The sequence below is a fragment of the Nothoprocta perdicaria genome, unplaced genomic scaffold, assembly GCF_003342845.1.
Source record: "Nothoprocta perdicaria isolate Ctin4 unplaced genomic scaffold, notPer1 scaffold_43, whole genome shotgun sequence".
In the NCBI taxonomy this organism is placed as follows: domain Eukaryota; kingdom Metazoa; phylum Chordata; class Aves; order Tinamiformes; family Tinamidae; genus Nothoprocta; species Nothoprocta perdicaria.
In genome coordinates, this window is record NW_020455677.1 from 749,251 (window position 1) to 772,363 (window position 23,113).

General features: G+C 40.2%; 1 protein-coding gene across 3 annotated transcripts in view; it reads left to right on the forward strand.

Moving 5' to 3' along the window:
* The window catches only part of EML4 (echinoderm microtubule associated protein like 4), a 134,484-nt gene that overhangs the window by 31,009 nt on the left and 80,362 nt on the right, over positions 1 to 23,113 (forward strand). For 2 of the 3 annotated variants that reach the window (XM_026046301.1, XM_026046299.1), the window contains exon 1: positions 19,981 to 20,104. The exons of the other annotated variant lie outside the window; for it this stretch is intronic. In XM_026046301.1, coding sequence (XP_025902086.1) covers positions 20,038 to 20,104 — 67 coding nt within the window. In that variant the 5' untranslated portion in view covers positions 19,981 to 20,037. Of the gene's footprint in view, positions 1 to 19,980; positions 20,105 to 23,113 lie in introns of those variants that run through there. 3 annotated transcript variants of the gene reach the window in all.

The following is a 23,113-nucleotide window of genomic DNA, read 5'->3' on the forward strand; positions in this document are numbered from 1 at the left end:
AAAATATTTTTATTGTATTTTAAGCTGGAAGGTAAGCATGAGAGAAGAAGAAGAAAACTATGACCATGAGAAGCACTAGAGATGGCTTTTTATATGAAATGAATAAGGATGTAGGAAGTTAACACAAATTACATCCTCTATCTGGATTTTCTTTGCCTCTCTCAATTTCTTTGTTCTCCCTTCTTCCATAGTGTCATTGTTTTGAAAGCCAAAAGTAGCTTAGATGTCTGATCTTATGGATTTAGGTACTAGCTGAGTCAGTTTCTATACAATGGGGCCTCTTTTACATGATAAAAATTAGAGAGCTGGAATGAAAGTATTTACCCACTTTATTATTCCTCATCCCACACCTTCCATTATGAGAAAATCTTTTGTATGTCCAAAAATGCAGAAGCATGTTGCAGGAATAGGAAAGGAAGATTTTTAAATCGAGATTTAATTGGAGCTTGCTGTGAACAGTTACCATCAAAATTAAGTAAATGGTGCCATGCAGTGCGCTTGAAACTGTTGTGGTGTCAGGGGTCAGGCTTCTCCTTGGATTTATTAGTAATGGTGTCAAACAGGGTTGCAGCTAACAGCTGAAAATGGCCTTGCTCGTTTTGGAGTCAGTGCGAGCTTTGCACTTGACCTCTATGGAGGAGAAATATTAGACTGGCAGCATAAATTTAACTATTTTTGTCATAAATATGCATAAGGTTAGAATTGTGTCCTAGGCATTTTAGTATCTTAACACTGTCAGAATTATTTTAGAGAAGCGCTTTTTTGAGGGACTTGCAACATATCACAGCAGCCCTACGTTAAAAAGCCCTTAGAATGGGTGTGATTTTTTTTTTTTGAAATGTTACACTGAAATATAAAATACAAAGCTAATAGAATGCTTCAGATTGCTTTTGAGGAACAGAAGTTGGTCTTTAAAAGGCTTTAAAAATTTTTAATGCCTTCCAAGGAATTTAAATACCCTATCTTCAAGTTGCTTGGATAGGAGCTCATGAGCATGGGGAGGAGAGATTTTTTTTGTGTTAAGAAGTGCTCTGTTTAGCATAGTCAAAGGCTCATGTGTTTTGAACACTGTAAAAGCAAGACAACTGTTCCTCGGTTCTCTGTTACTGAGGAGTTTTTTCCAGGTCCGACTGATAAGATCTCTGCTGTTTACATAATTTATGAAAAGGAAATAGCCTTAATGCTTTTCATGGATCATTGGTTTATGGGCTTGGTTCCAGAAAACCTTCTGCGGAGAATAATGCAGTTAAAATGATGACACTAATCAAGTGAAACAGAGGAGATGCTCAGCAAGTCCGATAACAGGATATAGAGTCTTCTGTGGATGGTGCTACTTTCTCTCAAGTCCGATGATGGCTTCCTGCTCTTGTTGGTGAGCCTTCTAGGTGGCACCTGAGAGCTTCGTTTGAATTCTGGTGTGGTGGAGCTCCCTTAGCCTGGCAAGGGCTGGGGATCTCTGCATCTACTGGACTCCAGGCTGGGAGGCAGGGGAGCCTCCTTGAGGCGTCTTGAGTTTTGAGACACTGTTTTTCAAACCTGATTTTCCTCAGCTGTGCCTCTGAGCTGCCTTCAGTTCTGACAGAGGCAGTGTTTTCTAGAGGACTGAATGTACTCGAAGTGATGAAAGTGGGCTCCTGCTGGTTTTCTCGGAGCTAGAAGCAGAGCCAAGATCCAGCGGTCTTGGCTCTGAATCCCATGTAACAGTGTGTCCTCTCACTGTCCCGTGTCATCTTCCCCGGCCTGCTGGTAGCATGCATGAGTTCAGATAAGGGCTTTGCAGAAGGACAGAATGATCTCCAGACCTCTGGAGATCCACTGGTCCAACTCCCAAAGCAGGATCAGCAAGAGCAGGCTCCACAGAACCATGTAGTTGACTTTTGAGTATCTCCAAGGATGGAGGCAGAGATAAGATTCCCCCTCAGCTGTCTCTTTTCCAGGTTGAACAGTTCCAGCTTTCCTGGCCTCTCCTATGTAAGAAGTGCTCCAGTTCCTTCATCTTTTGACTCTTAGCTGGGCTATTTTGGTGTGTTCGTGTTTCCCACTGTATTATTTTTCCTTACTGTATCCATCTTTCTGGCAGGTAACAAGTGCAATTCAGGAGTGGGTCGGGCCAAGGATGCCTGCAACTTGTGCCTCTGAACTGGGAGGCACTAGGGCGCCTAGAATGGTGACTTCCTTATTACCAGTGATTCCAATGCAGCTCCATGAGCTGTCTGATTCTCATCAAGCTGCTAGCCTGAGCAAGAAATGGATGTTTTGCACCTCTCACCTGGGATCAAACTCTCTGGCTTTCTCTAGTGTAGAAGTAAGTGGTGGAAGGACCTTATGCGCAGGAGATATGGGGCTAGCAGTTGCAGTAGGGTTGCAGTAGGTCCTGGAGCTCATATTGTTGCTAATCACAACTTTATAGTTTCCAGGTGTGAGTCAGGCTCCTCAAAATGGGCTAATTCAAGCGGTCCTGTGTGAGGTAACTGTTTCAACAAGTCCAAGGCAAGCCCTGCAGTTACAGAGGTGGCAGAACAGATGTGGACAAGCTATTGGTGATGGCCAGGTGTTTCATATATGTTTTAAAAGCGTGCTGTACATGAGTTTAATGGCAGTGGTTAAATGCAAGTGCCAACTTGAAACCACCTCTAAACCAGTACTTTGACCATTCCTTTCAATAGCGTGCAGATAAAAGCTGCAGGCTAAATCTAAGAGCAATGAGAACATAATGCACCAAGCTGCTGCAGAAACACACACAGTGCCAAACCTCAATTTTACTTCTTTTGGTAGCCTGTATGTTACAGAACTCTCTCCTTTTGGAAATCAAAACCTAATCCAAGTTAACTGTGGCTATGAAATTCCAACCTACCGGCTTTGCTGCGTTCTCAGAAGCACAAGGATATAAATGGTAGTTCACGTGGGACATATGTCTGTTGCCATATGGTTGCCCATACAGTGTCCTTCCATCAGTACCTGTTTGCTGCTGGAAGAAATGCTGGAGTGCTTGTTAAGCTTGCTTAGACTAAGTTTGAAGTAGTGCTGATATTTAACCTCTGGTGATGAACTCTGTATTTAGCTCCTTATAGCTGCATTACAAAATCAGTGTATTTTAAAGCATTTTTTCAGGGGGATCAAGTGATTTTTTTTTTTTTTTAACTTATTGCTTCTCTGTAAAACCTTTGTTTGGTTTTACTTCAGTTTGCTTCATTAAGGGAGAGTTTGTATCTGTCCTTTTTGCTCTTACTATGTGCCTGGTTGTCATGTTTGATTTTGCCTGCATATAATCCCCAAACAAAATTATCTTATTGCAGTATATTTTCAAAATCAATTTGAAGCAGTCGGAACATTTTAACATGCTGTCAAAAATAATCATATATTCTTTTTTGGGAGAGAGGAAAAGAAAGGAGAGAGTGCTTTGACCTAGGGCTAGTATTCCTTCTTAGAAGGTAAATAAAGCTCGCAAGAGAGAAGTATTGAGTAGTCTCAATAGTTCGGAATAGGTTGTATGCTATCAATGTTTTTTCTTTAAGTAGGCAACGGCCAAAAAGAAAAGCCACTGCTTCTCTATTTAAAAAAAATGCTTTGTGAAATATTTTTAGTGCTTCTATTAAAAGCAAGGGAAAAAAAGTAATTACAGCTGGGAAGTCTTAATGTAAAAACAATCTTTTTTTCTTTAATGTTCTTGTCCTACTCTGCTGATTTTCTTCTTCTATCTTTGCTTGCTTTGTCAGGTTTGGAACTGTAGGAAAATGAGATACAAGAGGCAGATATGTAAACAGCAACACTTGGACGTGAAGAGGAGTAAGATAGGATTGTACAAGACTTTAGTTTTAGATTTTTATACTCTTGTTGTATCTTTGCTTATCCAACAATCATGTCAGGCTTCAATGAGGTCTGGGCCTCATCATTTATATGTAGCAAAGAATGAGAAAATTAAAAAATGCTGAGGTAGGTTCTTTGTAACAAAGAAGAAGCAAAGGGCACATGTTTCTATCTCTGTCTCCCTCTTTTTTTAATTTTATTGACTTTAAATTCACCATTCAGTGGGGGATGAAATCAGAATCAGTTATGCAAACTGAGTGCACTTTCCTCCTTTTATAGTTCGTCTTACTGCTTTGGACTTGATGCTAGTCTGCTCCTTTCAGAGAACTATAAACCATTTTCCATTACGTCATCAAGTTATAAAAAAATGAAAATAATGGATGAAAAGGTGAAGTTCATTTTAGGTAGGGTGTGGTTGTGCTTGCAACCTAGAAAATGGAACTTTTTTTGAGAAGTAGCTGCAGCAAGGTATAATAGAATATGGTAAGATGAACTTGTGCTGAGGAGAAAAAGAAGTATCAGAAAGCGGAAGAAAAACACGATTTCCCCCTGCTGTAAGTATACTGTTATGCTTGCAAGCAGAGGCTAGGATGTATGTATAGCATGTACAAAGTCATATGTAAATCTAATCACCAGGCATCATTTTTGGATGTGCTTGTGATTTATTTGTGTCATATAGGTTATTCTTTTCAGGACTTATGCCTTCCCAAGGATATGAAAATAACATGTAGGGTGCTGATTATGTCCCTAATTCAATCATTAACAAATACCTTTTGGATCTTACAGTATTTTATGTATTTTTAGTGGTGCGGATAATCCTGTTTGAATACTGCACAAACAGGAGAGGAGCACAAAAGCTACAACGAAGCATCTCTAACCAAATGGGTCAGAAAGGCAGAACAGCATATTTCGTTAATAATACCAATGAGTTGAACCAATTTAGGATATCATTGGAAAAATCAGTTTCATCTTGCAAAAATTAAAGTTTCTGTCATTTGATGTGTTAGTATGTGTGAGCCTGCTTTCTACTGGAGTAAACTGGGAGGGTCCAGTTGAATTTTGAAAGCTTATCTCTGAAACCAAAACCTAGCAAAATATTTCCTTATTGCCCTGAGATTTTTAGCAGTGGAGGAACTTCTTGTCAGTGTTCAGTACATACCTTGTAATGGAAATTGTGGGCGAAGGGGAATAGAACAGAAATAGACCAAGCGTTTATCTGATAGTTCAGCAAAAAGTAAATATTGAGATTTGTTTCTCTTCTTTTAATGGACTATTAAAGTACAGCTGACCTGGGAATGGACGACTGAGGGGACAACTTCCCCAAACAAACAAAAAAGTTTAAATCTAGATGGGTTTGCTGCTCACTCTCTGCACATGTTCTAACAAATTTAAAGCCTTAATAAAAAGACTGAAACTGTGAATAAACTACCGCCTCCCTGGAGCACACTAAAGAAAAGATTAGAGACAGTATCATACAACTGGATTACAGTATGGTATGTACAAAATGTGAATGTGTAGATCAGTGAGGAATAGACCATATCTAAATTAAAGAAATATAACTTAGGGGAAAAAAATGTCTATAATAGTGTCTTTTGTGAAAATATGAATGGAGTGCCATTCAGAAAATAGCTTGCCTGTCATCTTTCTAGCCGGAGTAGATTCTGTGCCCTTTTTTTATATTTAATTATTTGCTGTGATGGTAGAGGTAGAGAGATGCTTGTTCTTTTGTTTTGGTCTAGGCAACTTCAGGTGTGTATCTAAAGATGCAGACAGTGTTTGACCACTTATATAATTCACTATTCCTGTATTACTGCTAAAAATGCATCTGCCTTGATACTCTGTGGAATTGTACTGCAAAATAGAATTTGTACTGCAAAGCATCAGTTTGAAAAAGTTGAGACTAATATGATTCTGCAATCTCCTGGTATCCTGAGATTTCTCTTCTCCTATTTGTATGCTGTTGATGAGCCCCATATCACAGGAAAAAAAAAACCTCCTTGCTTCTAATGTCTTTCATTATGTACTCTTAAATTTCTTTGTATAGCTCTACCCAACCCAAAAGAAGGTTTCAGTAGTGATTTCTCCCCACTTTGGAGGGGAGACCAGAAGTCAATAGTATGTACAACTTTTTTGTACAGTCTCTAAATGAATGATTTAATGGCTCCAATGATACTCCAATGATACATGATACTAATGTAGTAGCTTCTCTTCATATAACTTTTATTGATATATGGCGTTTTTTCTTTTTTTTAGGTTTAAAAATGTAGAGGTCCCCACCTTAAGTACTGTTCCATGAGATATCACATCAGTTCTTGCTTTAACTCTGGATTCAGCTCATCCTTTTTTAATTAATAAATTACTCCACTGAAATCAAATTTGCTTCGTCTTCATATCATTAAGTTACATACCCTAGATTTCTTTTGTTTAGACGCTGTATCATCAAGCTCAGACTGCTAGGCTTACACTACCAAGATTGTTTTCCTTGTCTCCCAATCTACTTCCTTTCCCTATCCTTTTTTTTTAATGATCTTAGTGTATCTGTCATTATGTGTGCCAATTATTTCAGTATTCTGAGCTTGAGACTAACCAGATCCCTTTATTTCTTTATAGTAAATGGTCTAATTTTGTTTCCACACTGTATGTGGTAATAACCATTAACCTATCCTAATTTTCAGTGCATCATTTGATCGTTTTTATTGAAATAGAAGCCAAAGAATTTGCTTCTGTGTTTGCTCCAGCTTATTTTTTATTCCTTAACAACCTTTTTAAACCTCAGTGTGTAGGCACCTCCCTTTTTTTCCTTTCTTTTTTTTATTTGTGCAGCTGAAATGCTTATAACAACAGCAGTACCTGTGTTATTTCTGTTGCAGAGTTCAGCTCAGGTAGGCTTTTCTGTGTTAAACCTTCTTCCATTCCTGGGCAAAAGGTTTCCTGCTTACTTGCAGCGTTCCAGTCAGGTTTTCGTTCATCCAGGTATTCTGCAGGCCACCTTACCAAATTTTTTCTCTAGCTTGAGAAACAACCCCAAGGACTGCTTGAATTAAACTGCTTTCAGTTATCATGTAAATACCCTCTGAATACCTTTCTGCTAGTCAGGATATAAATATATATGTGTGTGTGTATATATATATGTATATCCACCTTTCTGTTTAATCAGCTCCACTAACAGATTACCATAGTTTCTTCTTGTATTTCATAATGTGGAAATAGCCTTTTTTTCTGAAAGAATGTCAGATTGGAAACTAACAACCTGTTGCTTTTGGACCTGTCTACGCTGACAAGACAGTATTAGCATGGTTGTCCTAAGTAGCAAACAATTTGCCATGCAAGCAAAATATGTGGCTGAACTTAAGATTTATTTATTTATTTATTTTCTGTGGGAGGCTGCTGCTTTAGGACCAAAGATTGGTTAGGAAAAGCTGAAATTTAGAAACGTGCTTATAGAGGAAGTTTGGGCAGATTTATAACCCCCACACAAGAAATATGGTTGTCTAAAATACAAATTTGTAAGATTCTTTTTTCCAGTCATGATCACGGCACCATTAACTGCAGTTTTAAAGATGACAAGAAGGTTCAGGAAGAAGATGCATATGAAATACCAAATCATGGCCATAGCTATGACTCAGACTTTTCCAGTTCTGTGCACCTATCATTGCCTATGCTTGAAGGTGCCCAGGCTATATGTGCACATAGTCATCAGTGGTTCCTGTTTGAAAGTGAGATTGTAAACGTTAATCATACCATGACATTGTGTAAGCTTTGAATGACTAAAATATATATTTGCACATCATTAAAAAAGTCTAGGTCTGCTCTGTGTGTACAGCTTCTGCATGCTTCTTTCACTGAGGAGTTTCCCAACCTCTCAAGGAAGCTTGCTCATTTTCTTTTTTTTAGTGTTGTATAAGCTCCAAAAGGGTGAGGAGGCGCCAGGTCTGAAAACTGAAAAATGGCTGTGTGCGTATTTGGAGCTTTCTTGCTTGCTTAGTGCTATTTTCTTGTTGTTTTGGTTTGGTTTTGCTTTGCCGTTCCCTCCTTCCCACTTTCTCTTCCCCCCCACCCCTGAGCTACTGTGGGGAGAGAGGGGTGGGGGGAAAGCGCTGGCAAGTCCTTGGCAGGGCTTGATTACACTTGAAAGAGATGGTTGTGATTTATGTTGTTTAGTTTTGATGAGGAAGGGGAAGTGGGACACATCCTGCATAACAAGTTCTGATGCTTTATGATTTATCTTTGCACCATGTGCAATATTATTGTTCAGATAATTTTCTAGGTCAAAACTGTTTACTCTTTTTCAACTCCTCAGCCTTCTGATTAATATTGCCTACGTGGACAGGCAGTTCCAGACGTGATGCTTCTCCACAGGCCTTGGCAGTCGAGCAGCCCTAGGCGTACATTTGTTGCTGCTCTCGCTCGTACTCTTTTTGTTGCTGTTTATATCATGCCAGCAAGTGAAGAAAATGATGTCTAGCAATTCAGAAGGACCAGGGCAATATCTCTTTCAAGAGAGCTGGCTCTGAGGGTGTTAGTGTAATCTCCACTTGACCAGTGGAGACCACTTGACCAGCGTCCACTTGACGCCAGAGAAGCGTCTCCAAACTTGAACTGGGGGAAGGACTCATTTAGAAATACATTTTGTGTTCTCATTTATGCAGTACTTCCTTCCTCTATAACAATTATTGAGCAGACGCAGCACCTGTTAAAATAGGGTTGAATTTTACCCTAAGCATTCTCTATTCTGGTACTGTGCTTTTCTTTGTCCTTTATGTCCTTTATCTGTGTCCCCTTATTCATGAGCTATGTTGGGGGACTGGCTAGGGACCTGGTTTTGCAGGTCACAGATACATATATGACACAAATTGAACTTGCAAGCTCTTTTTAGTTAAATTTGGGATTAAGCTACTTCAGAAGTGCAGTGGTTTAAGGCACCAGTGCCCTGCAGATCTTACTGTGTGTGGAATTCCCTTTTGGGATTTCACAGAAAGGGATTATGCCAGCTCTTCCTACCTGCGGCTTTTGAGTTCAGGGGGTAAGAAGGGAGAACAAGAAAAAGATAATTGATATAAGTCATCTCAATGTTTACTAATTCAGCTGTGAGTTTCATTTTTATCACTTTTTTTTTGAAGGAGTAGGAAGAAATTCCAAATATTTTAGTTAATCCTTTTTTATTGTCTGCCTTTCCAATGTCCAGAGAGAGGTTGGCATTATATGCCCTGTGAGGGAAATCCTGAACAAACGTGTTGCTAAGCAAAAGGTTAAAAACTTTTTTTAATTTGAGAAGCATATGGAAAAATCCTTTCATATATATATGCATCTATCTCTTTAAGATATTAGAGACCTTTTTGGAGTCTCATAAAACTGTTCCCATCAGAACACAAGGCTTAAAAAGGCAAGAAATGCAAAATCAGGATGAAAGGAAATATTTGAAGAAAACTAATATTCCATTGGTTTTCTATTCTTCCCTAATATCTCTCTCCTATATATTATCTCTGGGTGCTTAATGTTGAACATGCCCATTTTATAACTTCTCTGTGCTCACAGCTGCAGAGTTTGCATATTTTGATAAATAGAAGAAAGTCCTAGTATCATTATTTGAAAGCAATTCTTGCAGGAGCTGGAAATGCAGACATAGCCTCTTAGTGCGTGCGTGACTATGAGTTTGTTTTACATACGTTCACAGTATGTACTGAGAATTTAGCTGTATGCAGTTGCTGTTGAGGTGCAGTCCCTTTTAACTGTGTTAGGAATAGATTAGTATTGGTCAATTTAGCCAGCAGTACCTGATGGAGGAGATGTGGTGATTCACAACCATGAAATTGTGCTCATCTGTGAGAAGCTGGAAAAAGGGCAAAATCCTGATTTTATTTTATTTTATTTCTTTTCCTCCATTAGTTACATTTTTTAAAAATTACCTTGGGGGAAGACCTTGCCATATACAAATACAGGTTATTTGGCAGAAAGGCACTTCAGTCCTTTAAATGCAATTGAATGCAATTCAAACAAGTGCTCAGGTTAAATGAGAAGAGTGTTAAAGGCACTCTCCTTAATGCTCCAGTGCAATTAAATTCCAGCTTTGCTTGCAGAAGATAGGATCAGCATTCATTGGAGCAATCAGTATGACCTATAAAAGTGTTCACCTAAGCATTCTGAAAAGCCAAACCAGAGAGACCTTTACCAAGGGCTGTGTATTCAATGACTGAACTCTAACAACTTTCCTGTCAGAGGAGCCTTATATCTCATTATTCTTATTTTTTTTTAAATTTCTTTGAGCATTATCAGTTGTATTGCTAGTAGGCACGACTATTGTGGATCTTTTAATAGTTTGGCTTCCCTTAAAGCTGCTCTTTATGAAGCTGTGAGCTAAGATTAAGAGCATCTGAACTTGTTTAGTAAAAACAGGAAGTTTTCTGCCCTCAAGGTTGCAAAAGAAAAAACATGAAAATAGCGGAGCTTGGGCTACAAAATTAAGGGGTGGGGAAAGTGAGAAGAAAAAATAATTTTGCATTAACAAACACCAAAAGACCACACCCTCACCCACCCTTCCTAGCCACCAATAATTTATTTTTTAAGGATGGCCTTACATTTAATGTTGGTTTCGTAAACTTTAACCTGTGGAATATGGCAGATACTTGTCATTTACAAGCTCTGTGTTATCAAACACACGTAGTTTAAAGTGAGAACATTTAAAGGGCTTCAAAGTTCAAGCTGTGCTCTCATCAAACAGATGCTGCTCTCTAGTTGCTGTGCCCATCTGACAGCCTCACTGACCTGTGAAGGGCTCTGTTCTGGGTCTTACTATCCTGTGCATTGAAAAATGTTTTGCGTTTGTAGAAGAAACTATTTTCTCCCAATTTGAAGTCTAATATTTTTCCCTCTTGAATATATTCATGTTCTCTAGAAACCTGACATAATTTCTAACTGCAAAGTCAGACTAGTATCAGAGTTTAATGTGTCAGAGTTTAATGTCAACTAGATTCAGTTCATGCTAATTTGAAACACTGATACTTTTGCACCTCCTTAATGTTTTGTAAGGCCAGCAGAACTCGTGGGGTAAGTGCCAGGGGGTTTTACTTAGGTCAGTGCCCTGTCTTGCTTATGCTGCGTGGGTTAGGTTGTGAAGAAGCACAAGGCAACAGAACCATTTTGAAGGGAAAAAAATGCAAATGAATGAAATGTAAATGAAAAAAAACATGGAAAAAAACCCTATTATATGAAAAGAAGGATGGTATCTACAACAGTAGTAGAACAGCAACCTGAATGGGAAAAGACTTTCTATTATTAACTTAGAAATTTATTTTATTAAGGCTAAAAGGCTTTTTTTTTTTTTTTTTTTTTTTTTTTTTTTTTTTTTTTTTTTTTTTTTTTTTTTTTTTTTTTCTCCCCTATGAGCAAAATGTCTTGGATTTTAACAGTGGATTAACGGATCTGGTATACTTTTAGTTGGACAACTGCTTAACACAATAATACAGAATACAATTACTAGGTAGACTCATTTACCTAATTTCTTAATTCATATTAGTAGGATTCATATGCTGAATAAGCCTATTTGGTACTCTGACGAAGTAATAAGATTACTTGATGAAATAATGCCCAGTGCTTTTAGGGAGGAGTGGTACCTAGGAAGCAGTTATTTGCTGGCATTATTTGGGATGCTTTCATGGCTGAGTTAGTTCATTTCCCCCGTCGCTGTCCATCTCCATGACTGAACTGCTGCTCTGCTGTCCCTTGTCCCCATCAGGTTGCTCCACAGCACGTCTGTGTGCCTGATGTGCTGAGAGTCCAAAGTCCTTCTGCACGTTTGGCTATTGGTAAGGTAATTTTTGTGAAGAACTGAACAGCTAGTTAACTTAAAAAGCTGTGGCAATAGTTTTTAAAAGAGCTGGAGGAATGCTTATTTTTGAAGATGAATCTACCAAGTTTTCTGCAAGCAGATGGCCACATCGTCTGTGTTCTGTGGCCTCAGAGTTTGAAAATGGAGCATTTTATGTGACTCAGTGTTAGCAACTGACGTCAGATTACAAATTTAAGTTGCTGCTGGTTTGCTTCTATTTTGCCTAAGGATAGCATTTTTTTCCCGTTTCTTTATCTCTCTTCTTGGTTGCTTTTTTTTTTTTTTAATGCCATGAATCAGTTTTCATCGGTGCAGGCAGAAAATAGCAAAATGTTCCCAAATTGGTGCTTAATCGCCTTCCCTGCAGTGTCCTGCTCCTCCTTACAATTTGCATACACTTCATGGCTTTTGAGGATGCTGTAGAATCCTATGGAATTTTATCTGATGGCAGGTATCCTTTAAAACATGTGATTTGTTTTAATGTAAACTACTCCTGACCGCTTGATGCTGATTGAGCAGGTAAAGCCAGTTGCTTGATTACACTGTTGGTCCCCACCCCACAAAACGAGCACTGATTTGATGAGTAAATCATTTGCTGTATAATTTGATTTCTGTCAGGAGATTGACAAAGCAAATTCTGGTTTAGCAATCCTCTGTTCAGGAAACTTTGAAAGATCAGGTACGGTCCTTTAAAATCCTGGATTAATCTCTCTTGACTTTAATAAGGAGAGTTGAGAGGATGTGCTTCACTGTGAGCCACCTTGCAGGGTGGTAGATGTCTTTGATGAAGAGTGGCAGAAAGTTGCAAACCAGTTACTTCAAGGATTATTTTTGAGATGTAGATAAATTTGTATTTTAACCTTGAAATGTAAGTATCTGTTAAAATCTAGGAAAGCTACACAAGTGACTTGCAACAAACCATTAATTTCTGTTTGCTATAGTATAATTTCCTTTTTTTCCTAAGGAAGGAGGGAGGCAGAATCCTCAGGAATCTGACAGAGTGAAAAATCTTCAGTAGAAGATGCCTTTATCTAGCTTCATACATGTTTTCTTGTAAACTGAATGTGTTCTGAAATGATAAGCAAAGAAATAAAAATATTTCAGACAGAAAAAAAGTTTTTTTCTTTCTTTTTTCCCCCTACTTTTATGATTTTAATTCCCTATTACTCCCTTACCATCCTTTCTATTTTGGTCTCCTTGAATAGGATTGGAAAGAGAATAGGCCAGTGCCTGCCCTTCTATAGAAGGCATCATTTGTGTTATAAGCAGGAAAATAAAAACACATTTGCCCTGTAACCAACAGTAAATGGAGAAATATTGCACCAGATAAAATGTCCAGTGTTATATGTTTGTGACTTTCCAGTAAGCTGAAAGTAACTGCAAGCTATGTTATTTTAGTAGGTCTCTAACACTTAGTTGAAGGAAATAGCGGTGTCTTCCTGTTTATAGAGACACTAGGCAAAACATTCTTCCAAATATGTTATACTGAAAATGTAGCATTACTGTCAGTTGCTCAATAATATTGTAAGCTCCTCTACTGAGACTAAATAAATGTGACTATAAAAGCTTTCTTCAAGTTTTATCTAAAAAATTTTGTGGCGGAGTTGTGAGCACATCAGTCTTGATTGTATAAACTTGCACCTGCATGAAATACCTGTGCAATTAGTTGAGTTTAAATCTGTAACCTTCATGTATGTGTAGGATTGGGAATACTCATTCTGTTAAGAAAATACAGATGCTGATTAGTCTATGGCTCTGATAAAATATAAAGGACTCTCATAATTTATTTCATTGTCAGTTTGCCACCTTTGCTCCTCTGATGTTAGAGTAGATCTTGTGCTGTTGGGCTACTGCTTGTGCTAAACCATCGGGGTTTAGAGAATCCATTTTGTTGGTTCCTACGCTAGCAAGGAAGTTGCTTTTAATTTTAGTCCCATCATCCCTGGTATTTTATTCACTTAGAACACAGACTTTTGTCCTTCTCAAAGTACAGACAGATAAACTCTTCATCCACAGTACGATTGAATTTCTGTTGAAGTCAGCAGATTCCCACTGACTTCCATATAACTTGGATTTCTATTCTTCCTTTCTAGCTCATAATGCCTGAAGGTGGCCAAATGTGTATGGAATACAGAAACTTTTTTCTGGAGAAATAAGGACATAGTGAACTTGATCGTACACCGGGGTAACCCATACCCCTGCTGAGGACCATGGTTCTGCCGTGTACGCGAATGTCTCTTATGTAACATGATACCATCAAGTTCCTGTCGCTTCTGACCTTTTGTGGCTCCCCATAGCTTTAGTGAGCTGGATTCTTGGAAAATACTCTGTTTCTTAGTGCTAACCAGAATCTTCCCTGTTTAAGTTTGATGGATTTGTTTATCCTTCCTGTGGCAATGTGTGTCCTTGGCTGTGACACAGCTGCTTCTTCATCTGTTGGTTCAGTTAGACCTATGCTGGTGCACAGTGTGGTGTGTGTGCTCCCTCCTTGGCTCTCTCATCAGCCTTCTTGTTCTTTGCTGTGACCTTGAGCTGTCAGAACAGGTTTGATGATTCCAAGGACTAAGTTTTCCTGATCTATAGAATGGGGGTTTCTGGCAATATCAATATAATGGTCAAAAAGTCAATCATTGACCTCAGTCTTGACCTGTGAAAAACCTACCAAGTAAACTGGTGGTTTACTGCTGTTTCTTACTGCCCTACTCTCAAAATATCAGTTGTGTCAGCTTTTTTGTCATGACTGTTCCCACAAGAAGAATAATTCAGAAGTCAATACGTAGTTTCATATGGATATATTTTTTCAATTTTCAAGAAATTGTGACTTTTGTTCTTGATTTACTTTGAATTAATTAGTTGAAAGGTTGCTTTTGTCCTCTTGAGCTGTGAACAAGCCGTTTCCTTCCAATGACGATTTTGTATCAAACAATTCATGGAAGCAGTATAGATTGTTCTTACTGACATTTTTTTCCATAATAATCTTCAGCCAATCTCCCATCTTATGTTCCCTTTTAAGTGAAGCTGAAATACAACACTGAGAACATTACTGAAGAAAGAGAGGCGTTATGTAAACAGCAGTTTCCATCTTGCCATTTCTTTAAATATGCTCGATAGCCTTTATGTTTGTCCAACATTATAGGTCAACAGTCCAACTTAGGACTCTTTCACAATATTTCAATGCTATATTTGCAAACTGATTGCAATGTCTATTATTGGGACCAGTTTACCTCAGAGCACAAAATAGGCTGTCAAATACTCTTAAAGGAATGAAACTGGGATAAAACTGTCCCTACAGGTTTCTTTTGAATCGCTTCATTTGGTGTTCCGTGACTTCAGGAGGGGTAATTTATGGACTGTACAGCTGTTACATGCAGTATGTCAAAACTGTGTGGCTGTAAATGATATTTTGATAAGGTCAAACTCTGAAGTGTTGTAATAGTTTAAAGTCTGACACCTACATCGCATTTGAGTGCACTAGATAATATTTAAATAGGATATATTATGTTTATCTTGTCACAAATGCAGATAATCGCTGCACTTCTCAGGTGTAATATTTGGATTTCTGTGGTGTATTTGGGTAGTATGTATAAAAGTCCAAAAGTTGAAATGAATGTCTCTGTTATCTAGTTTACTTGCAGTGGCAGGACGAGTGGTTGCATCTAATCAAACCTCTGGGATGTCTTTGCTGCCCCTCACAGGAGCTTCCTAAGCTCTGGGGCAGCGTCTTTCCAGGACTACAAATCACCAGCTTGCAAACCCTCTGGGAGCCTCAAAAACATCAGCAAATCCTGTGCTGGACATCCTGAATAATAATTAATTTTGTCTGAAGTATTGCTGTTTTGATTATTGTTGTTTTCAAAGAGGGTTTTCTACTTCCTCAGCATTTCAAACGGCATAATAAGTGAGAAACTCCGGTCCACATCACAGTGGACGAGTTTCAATTTTTTTCTCCCCTAGTTAATTGAGTTTAAAATGATTTTTTAAGAGCTGTGAGAATAAGAAACAATACAGCAATGTATTAGTGGGAACAGCCACTAGTTGGATGTGTTTCAGTTTGTGAGAATGACTTTTTTTTTTTTAAATATTCAGATCTTAAGCAGAATGATATTTCTGGATGTAAGTGCTGGATTTCAAGAGTTCTTTGCTAGAAAATATTTTTTGCGACTGGTTGCTTGTATTAAAAATCTGTCTTTTTCTGAAGGTGGAAATGTTGCATTCAACAATGTTGTATACTTTACCTATAGCTATGAAAATATCATTTTCTATTTTTGTAAAACTTGACTTTGAAGCCGAGTAGCTTCTCGGCTAGAGATGAAACTGCAAGGATCTTTGCAAAAATGCAAGCCTGCCTAGTGGGGCTGCTGCTGCTCACTAGCTGCCCTTTGCCAGGGGCCTTAGGATGCCCATTTTTATGGGCCCCAGGGCAAGACAGACCATGTTGCTTGCAACTGTGATCAGGAACGTATTGTCAAAGGAAAATTTGCCATGGAAATGCTTTTCCTGGCCGTGCTTTCGACTCGATAGGTTTTCATGGTGGTGCTTGCTGGTGGTTTCTCTGGCGGGCTCCACGGGCAGGCAGGAAAGGCAGCTGTGCTCAGCGTGCCGTGCCGCCCCGCCAGGAAGGTGTGCGGTGGCTGTGGTTGCCGCTGAGCTCGCTGCAGAGCGGGCCTTTCTCAAAGCTTGCCGCCCTCGCCAAGCTTGCCACCCTCGCCATCAGCGCAGCGGCGATTGTGGGTGCCCTGCGAGCACCCAGGTGCTGCTGCAGCTGAAAAAAATCCGGTGAAAATGGACGTTTGGGTGCTTGGTCTTAAAAGCACGCGTGCCGATTTGGAGGTTCATTACTTTTATTTGTTACTGCTTTAGTTTTTGGTCAAACCAGTTTGGTTTGGGGAAAGCTCTTCCCCATCGGGCTGCCTTTGCCCTGGCTGCGTGGGCGCTCTTTCTGCTGGGGTCCGGAGGGCAGTCCAGGGACAGCTTTAAGGTCGTGGTTATGCGTGTGATTCCTCGTGCTGCATTAGTCATATTGGAGAAAGAAACTCCCTGCCTGTAGGAGCAGGGAGTTCAGCGGAGCCTGGGATCCACAACAGGAGCAGAGTGGTGGGGTGGTCTTTGTGTGGGTCGGGCCCCCGCATGCTTTGCCGGAGGCCACGCGAGCTGTCATGCCGATCACGAGAACAGGATAAGGATAGGAGCGATGCAGGAAAAGGGCAGGAATGCTTATTTTAGCAGCCGTGCTGGCTTATGCCAGCTGAAAGTGACCTTCCTCAGAGCTCCTGTCTTCCATAATTCTGTGCATTAATGCTTCGGAGAATGGGGTTTTAAAAGACTTCATTGCATTGCCAGCACCTGGAGAGTCAGAAGAAGGAGGGAGTGAAAGGAGCCAAGGTGCCTCAGCCCCAGTCAGAAGTCTAGGGCTAATGCAAGCATTGAATCCTACAAGATGGGGCTTGTCCTTTTTAAATTATTAACCCAGGAATATTTTCATAAGTCCTGCTATTCTCTCTTTATTTAAAAAAAAAGGTCATTATTACCTTGTCTTTTCTGTGGAGGCAGAGATTATAATGGTGCTGAGATGCATAGGGCAGCTGACACATCATACCATTTGGCCACGCAGCACATTGCCTCCAAACATGTTGTAGACTTTTTGCTTTGTTTGTTTTGTGTCTTCCCCAAGAGGGAAGAAAAAAATAATTGAACTGTTTGACAGTGGAAAAACAAACTTCAGACCAATGAAAAACAGATTTAACTGGTGCTACCATCTTGCTATTTGAAAACAAAAGTACCATTCAACTAGTCCTGGTGGGTTACTGAAGTGTCGATGAGACATAACTATAGCTATAGGATGTTTTGAGAGAAGGGTTGGTGGGGAGAATTTCCAATAGTCCATTGGAGGGAAGTCCACAACATGTGGAACTCATATTTGCTTCGTGAGGCAGAGAATTTACTGAATTTCAACAAGATGAAGAAATCCTTGTCCTGCAAAAATACTAAGGGATTGTTGGTGGGGTGTTTTTTTCCAGTTGTCATATAATTCTAGATGTTTTGTCAGTGACAAGATCATTTATCAAGGAAACAGTAACTTTTCCTGTTTGGTTTCAAGTTACTGATAATAGCATGCAAAGAAGATTCCTGTTCTGCAGTTGATACCATTTGGGCTGTGGTGACTTGGCCAAAAGGCTCCCAAGGTTGCCTTAGGTGTGGGCCCCAGTCAGAATATTGTATTGTTGGAGGCTGGAGAGCCCCTGATATCTCGTCTTCATCTAGCAGTGATGACCTGGAAGAGTTCAGAGCTTGCTGCTGCTCTCTCCAAATGCCGGAGAAACCATTTGACCTCACCCCTGAACAAAATGCAGGTTGGAATGTTTTTTGGTATTTCAAAGCCTTACGTGTCCAGTAACGGCTCCATTGTGGGTTCACGATCTGATCGATACAGCTGTGCTTCTTTGAAACATCCACCGTCTTTACCACAGGCATAATGTTTCTAAAGCATCTGTACAAACCCAACTCTTACAACATACGTGGCTCTCTTCCCAATTTTTAAGGTGCTTTATTACGTGATATTGAAGAGCATTTTTTTTTCTTTATGAAGTGTAACGCTGAACTTTTCACCACGGGCGTGCTGAAAGGGATTTCTCTGTGCACAGATGACTTGTCTGCTCTGATGTATGGATTTTATTTTGGTCTGTCATATTTTATGTACTTGTTTCATTTGTATTTATTGAAAATATTTGAGAGGAGTTGACTCTTCACCGCAGATTCACGTTAAATAATGGCTGAGGAAAGGATCCTGCGGTCTTGTTTAAGCGGGAATAGGCTGCAGAGCGAGGCAGCTGCTAAGGAGGGCAGGACTGCAGAAGAGGGAGCTTGTTTGGAAAGACAGGTATGGGCCAGAAGCAGAAGAGTAAAAGACCCTCAGGAGGAGCTGAGGAGTACATGAAAGATTTAGAGGTGAAGCAAGCAATCCTGAGACCGGGAGGGAATAGACCCTTGTTCTAATGAGAGCGCTTCTGCTGCTTTCATGCTCGGTGTGTATACACTCAGATTTGAAGGCTGTCCTGTTTACAGTATTGAGGCTAGGAGTATAATTTTGAACAGTAAATTGTTCTATTTATTGATTACAATAATCTATTTTGCTTCTGCTGTTGGTCTGGCTTGTTGCGCAGAGTTGTACAGAGCTGACTAAGTGCATTTTTAAATGACTGAAAGCAAGTTCACAGCTGCAGGGAAAGACAGATTAGGAATTTTTTTAAAAGAGGAGGGAGAAATGCAAAACCCTCTACCAGATGCTGCCTTAGCTATATGTATTATTTTGAACCTTGCTATCAGCAATTTGTTTTAGAGATTGGAAAGAAAGTATTGCCCCTCCTTGTTTTTGAATGGACACTTGGACTTCCCTCATGCGGTTTTATTTGACCATCCTGCTGTCTGGAAAGCAGGCTTAAGTCCAAAGACACTAAATATGTTTGCAAAGCTTGAAAGCGCTAAATTATCTGAAGTGTGCTAGAGAGATGAGGCAAAATATATGCAATACATATTCACAAATAGTTTTGTTTTGACATTTATCTTGCTGTGTTCATCCTGCCAGTTGGCTTGGGGCGCAGCTACCAAAAGAATGAACACATGTTGCATTCGTTAGCTCTCATCTGGCTGCACTTCATCTTGCAAGGCAGACGAAATCACGATCACGTTAAATAGGTTGTAATGCGTTTGTAATATGTGTTTTCTTCTGCCTAATGGAACGATAGCCTTGAAAAGCTGTGAGTTTTGAGCTGGGACATACAGCTTCATTTTGATGTAAGGAAGCGAATTTGAGCGTGTTGCCAGTGACGTCATTGCTGTTTCATCTTGAAAGATGTCATATGAAAAATATTCTCCTGCAGCGCTGCCCACCCCCCCGTGAAGCTTTCCCTTGGTGCTGCGCTTTGCGCTGCCGTTAGACGCGCAGCTCTTCTGAGGCCAAACAACGAGCTTTGGGGCAGCAGGGACTGACCTGCGCGCTCCCTAAGGGCTCCCTAAGGTGCGGGGGTCCCGTTTGGAAACTAGTCTTGGTTGTTCGGACCAACTGGAAAATCATGGGCGGTTTTTCACGTGCGTTTGGCAGCCTCCTTTCCCGCTGGCGCCGCGCTGCGGAGCCCACGCGGGCCTCGCCGGTGGCCGGCGCGCGGGCCTGGCAGGGCAGCGCCGCGTCACGGAGGCGGCTCGCGCGCGGCCCGCCGCGCTCCTGACGTCCGCGGGCGGCCACTCCCCGCGGCCGCAACGCAGAGCGGAGCCACGCAGAGCTCTGCCCGCATCCCGGCGCCTGCAGCCCGCCCGCCCGCGCCGGAGCGCGTCGCCGTGGCCCCTCGGGACGGCGAGGACGAGCCGAGGGACGCCGCCGGCGGGAAGCGCTCGCCGCGGAGGTGGCGAGCATGGAGGACGCCTTGCCTTGCCTCGCTGCCGCCTGCGAGCCCGCCGCGCTCCTCGGCTTCTGCACCGGTAACGTAGCGCCCCGCCGGCGCGCCAGGCTCCCTGCGAGCAGCTGCTGCCTTCCCCCTGCTATCGCCCTTCCCTCCCTCTTCCCGGAGGGAAAAGGGGGAATTTCGAAAAGTAGATACCTGGGTAAATACTCGTCTGAGTAACGAAGTTAGCGCCGTAGCTTCGTTAGCTGCCAGCAAGGTGAGCTTTTCCCGAGGGAGGCACAGCTCGTTGCAAGTGCAGCATCCTAACCTCGAGGAAATAAGCAGTCTCTTTTTCTCGGTTGCATGTGGAGAAAATAGCAGGAGGATGGTTGTAAAAGTAGTATGTGGTGGGCAGCGCGCGCCTGGCGCGGTGACTTGGACCTCCTGCCCCGCAGTGTGGAGCCTGGGGTGTCCCGGGACAGGCTGGGCGTGGGAAGGGAGATCCTTTCCCTGCAAGGGATCCTCCAGAGCATTGAGGTAAAAAGCGCTTCTGCGTGACCTGTCTTTGATTTCAGTTCCAATTTTAGTAAATAAAAGAAAAAAAAAAAAAAAAGAAAAGAAATCCTTGCAGGAAAGTCTACGGGCCTCAGACAGGAGGCAGTAAAGATTCATTCAGAATATGCAGTTAAAATAGCTCTGTTTGCAGCAATTTCAAGTACGTCCATTGCTTTTTTTCCACTTCATTTTTACTGATGTGTTGTTGGTGGTAGTAGTAGTAGTAAAAAAAAAATCTTTCAACACAGGCTTCCCTTATTTAAACAGCTGTTACCAAACCAGCCTCTGCTTAGTGTAAATCAGATAATTAATTGCAGCATTCTTGCTGTCTCCAACAAAAGTATGTGAGTTTCTTTTTTAAAGGCTATCTCCAGTTAGAGTTATGCATTTATTGGTCTTGCATGTAAGTGTGTTATCTTGGGGAAAGCAAACCTCACCGAAGTTGTTCTTTGTTTGCTGATTCATGCCATGCAGTTTTTGATATAAATACAGTATCTTACCTAGAAAATCTGACTTTATTTTTCTTGGAATATGGTCTACAGAAAACAGCTTGTAAAAATAAATACAGGCAGGTACTCGGTGCATGAATTTGTATTTGTATGTGTGGGAGAAAGCAATGACCTTGCTGTAATGTACTTTCTTAAACCAGGCAGGGTACTGTAGTTATCTGCATCAGAATTCAGAGCATTCAGTTTAGAATTAAAGATGTTGCAACCCAGGAGAAAGGGGGAGGGTGAATTGAAAATTTTCAAATTACAAGTGCTTCATATAGTCTTTGCAGATGTGCACAATTTCTTATGGTCGAACAGAAAAGGGAGACTCATGTTTAATTTTTTATACAAAATTCAGAATAACTAGAATAGTTAAGGCAAAGATCTGCCAACTTTTTTTTTTCTAGTAGATGCCAATATAAATATATTTCAGTTAATTTAACGCTCTTTAATTATAGTTAAAATTAGTTTAAAATTAATTAGGGAAATCTCTGGTGAAAATCTGGGAAGCATCTCAGCCCTGAATTTGAGGTATGGAAATCTGACCATTTGAGAAGTGTGGCATGTTGGACTGCCCCGTGAGATTTGTATAGGAATCTCCAGATAAAGATGCTAGAAATAAATCTGATTATCTAAATATATTTTACCTGTATGTATTTTTCTTCCCTACATCATGGGAATATATTTTGACTTGTTGCAAGACTGAGGATTTTGTTGAATAAAAGTTAAAGCCAGAATTTATAATTGAAATAAAATGTGGGCTGGGATACTATGGTTTAATATGAGCAATGTAATCTGTTTTAGTCATTTGAAGTCTTGATTCTTACTCATATCAGTTAACCATACATAACTTTTGTAAAAAGTGTCTTCTGTCTGGAAAATAGACTGATAAGAAACTGGTGTGATGGAGAATCCACAAGTCCTTTCTTGCTGAAACTTTTCCCTGTGTCCTTGAGGACATCTTTGCTTTGAAGAGTTTTAACAACTTTGCAATGGCAAGAAGTAGGAAAGAGCTTTAGATTGAGCTAGAAATTGAATAGAAATTTAGATTGAAAGGTGTTTCCTCTCAAAAATATATTTTAATGTACTTTTGATACTAAAAAAAAAAAGTTAGGTTTTTCTGTGGCAAAAACTCTACCTTATCTGTAGCTGTGTGTTTGAGAGAGAGAGAGAGAGGAAAAGGAAGGAGGAAAAACTCCCATGAGATGATGCTCCTTTATTTCTATGTATTATCATTAATACATAATAATCATAATATTATAAATAAATTTATAATAAATTTAGCTCTGGGCTACAGTTTGGTTTGGGTTGTACTGAACAGGATAGGTTTTTTTTTTTTTTAAGCTTAGATCCATTTGTTTAGATCTACTTGAATTTAAAAAGTGCTCTTTGAAATGATATGACCATTTTCCACAAGTATCAGACTTTTTTAATTTCATTTTTTAGTGGAAGAGTGGAGGTGAATCCTTGCTTTTTTTTATAATCCTATGCTAGGTCACATAGTACAAGTCTTCTGATCTGCAAAATCTGGGAAATATTTTAACATATCATGTGCACTACTGTGGGTCTGCATCCAGCGCTCAGTGTCCAGGGTTTGGTTCGTGTTCAGGCACGGCAGTGTCAGGATGACTCTTGGTATATTGACTGCCCGAAATGAGGACTGAGATGTTCTGCCTCTGTCTCTGTTCAGGGTCTTGCGCCTGAGACTCATTTAAACGCTTTTACTCTCAGGAGGTGATACTACATTTAATACTTTAAAAGCTACATTAGAACAGTACTGGCCACAATCCTAATTTAGAAAAGTGTAAATGCTTTCTCTTAACTTCTTACTCGCTTTTCCAGAAAAACGCCATTCTGTAGTATATTGCTTAAAGAATTGAAGTGAGGTTTCTGGGTGAGGGAGCCAAAGGCTTTGTCTCAAGAGTGCTTCATTTTCCAGAAATAAAGAAATCCAGCCAAGATGCTTCTACATCATCTAGGGCTCCTTATTCCCAAGGCTACAGTAGTCCAAATATTTTAGGCTGTATTTTGGAGAAAATCCTCTATTTTCATTGAACCCC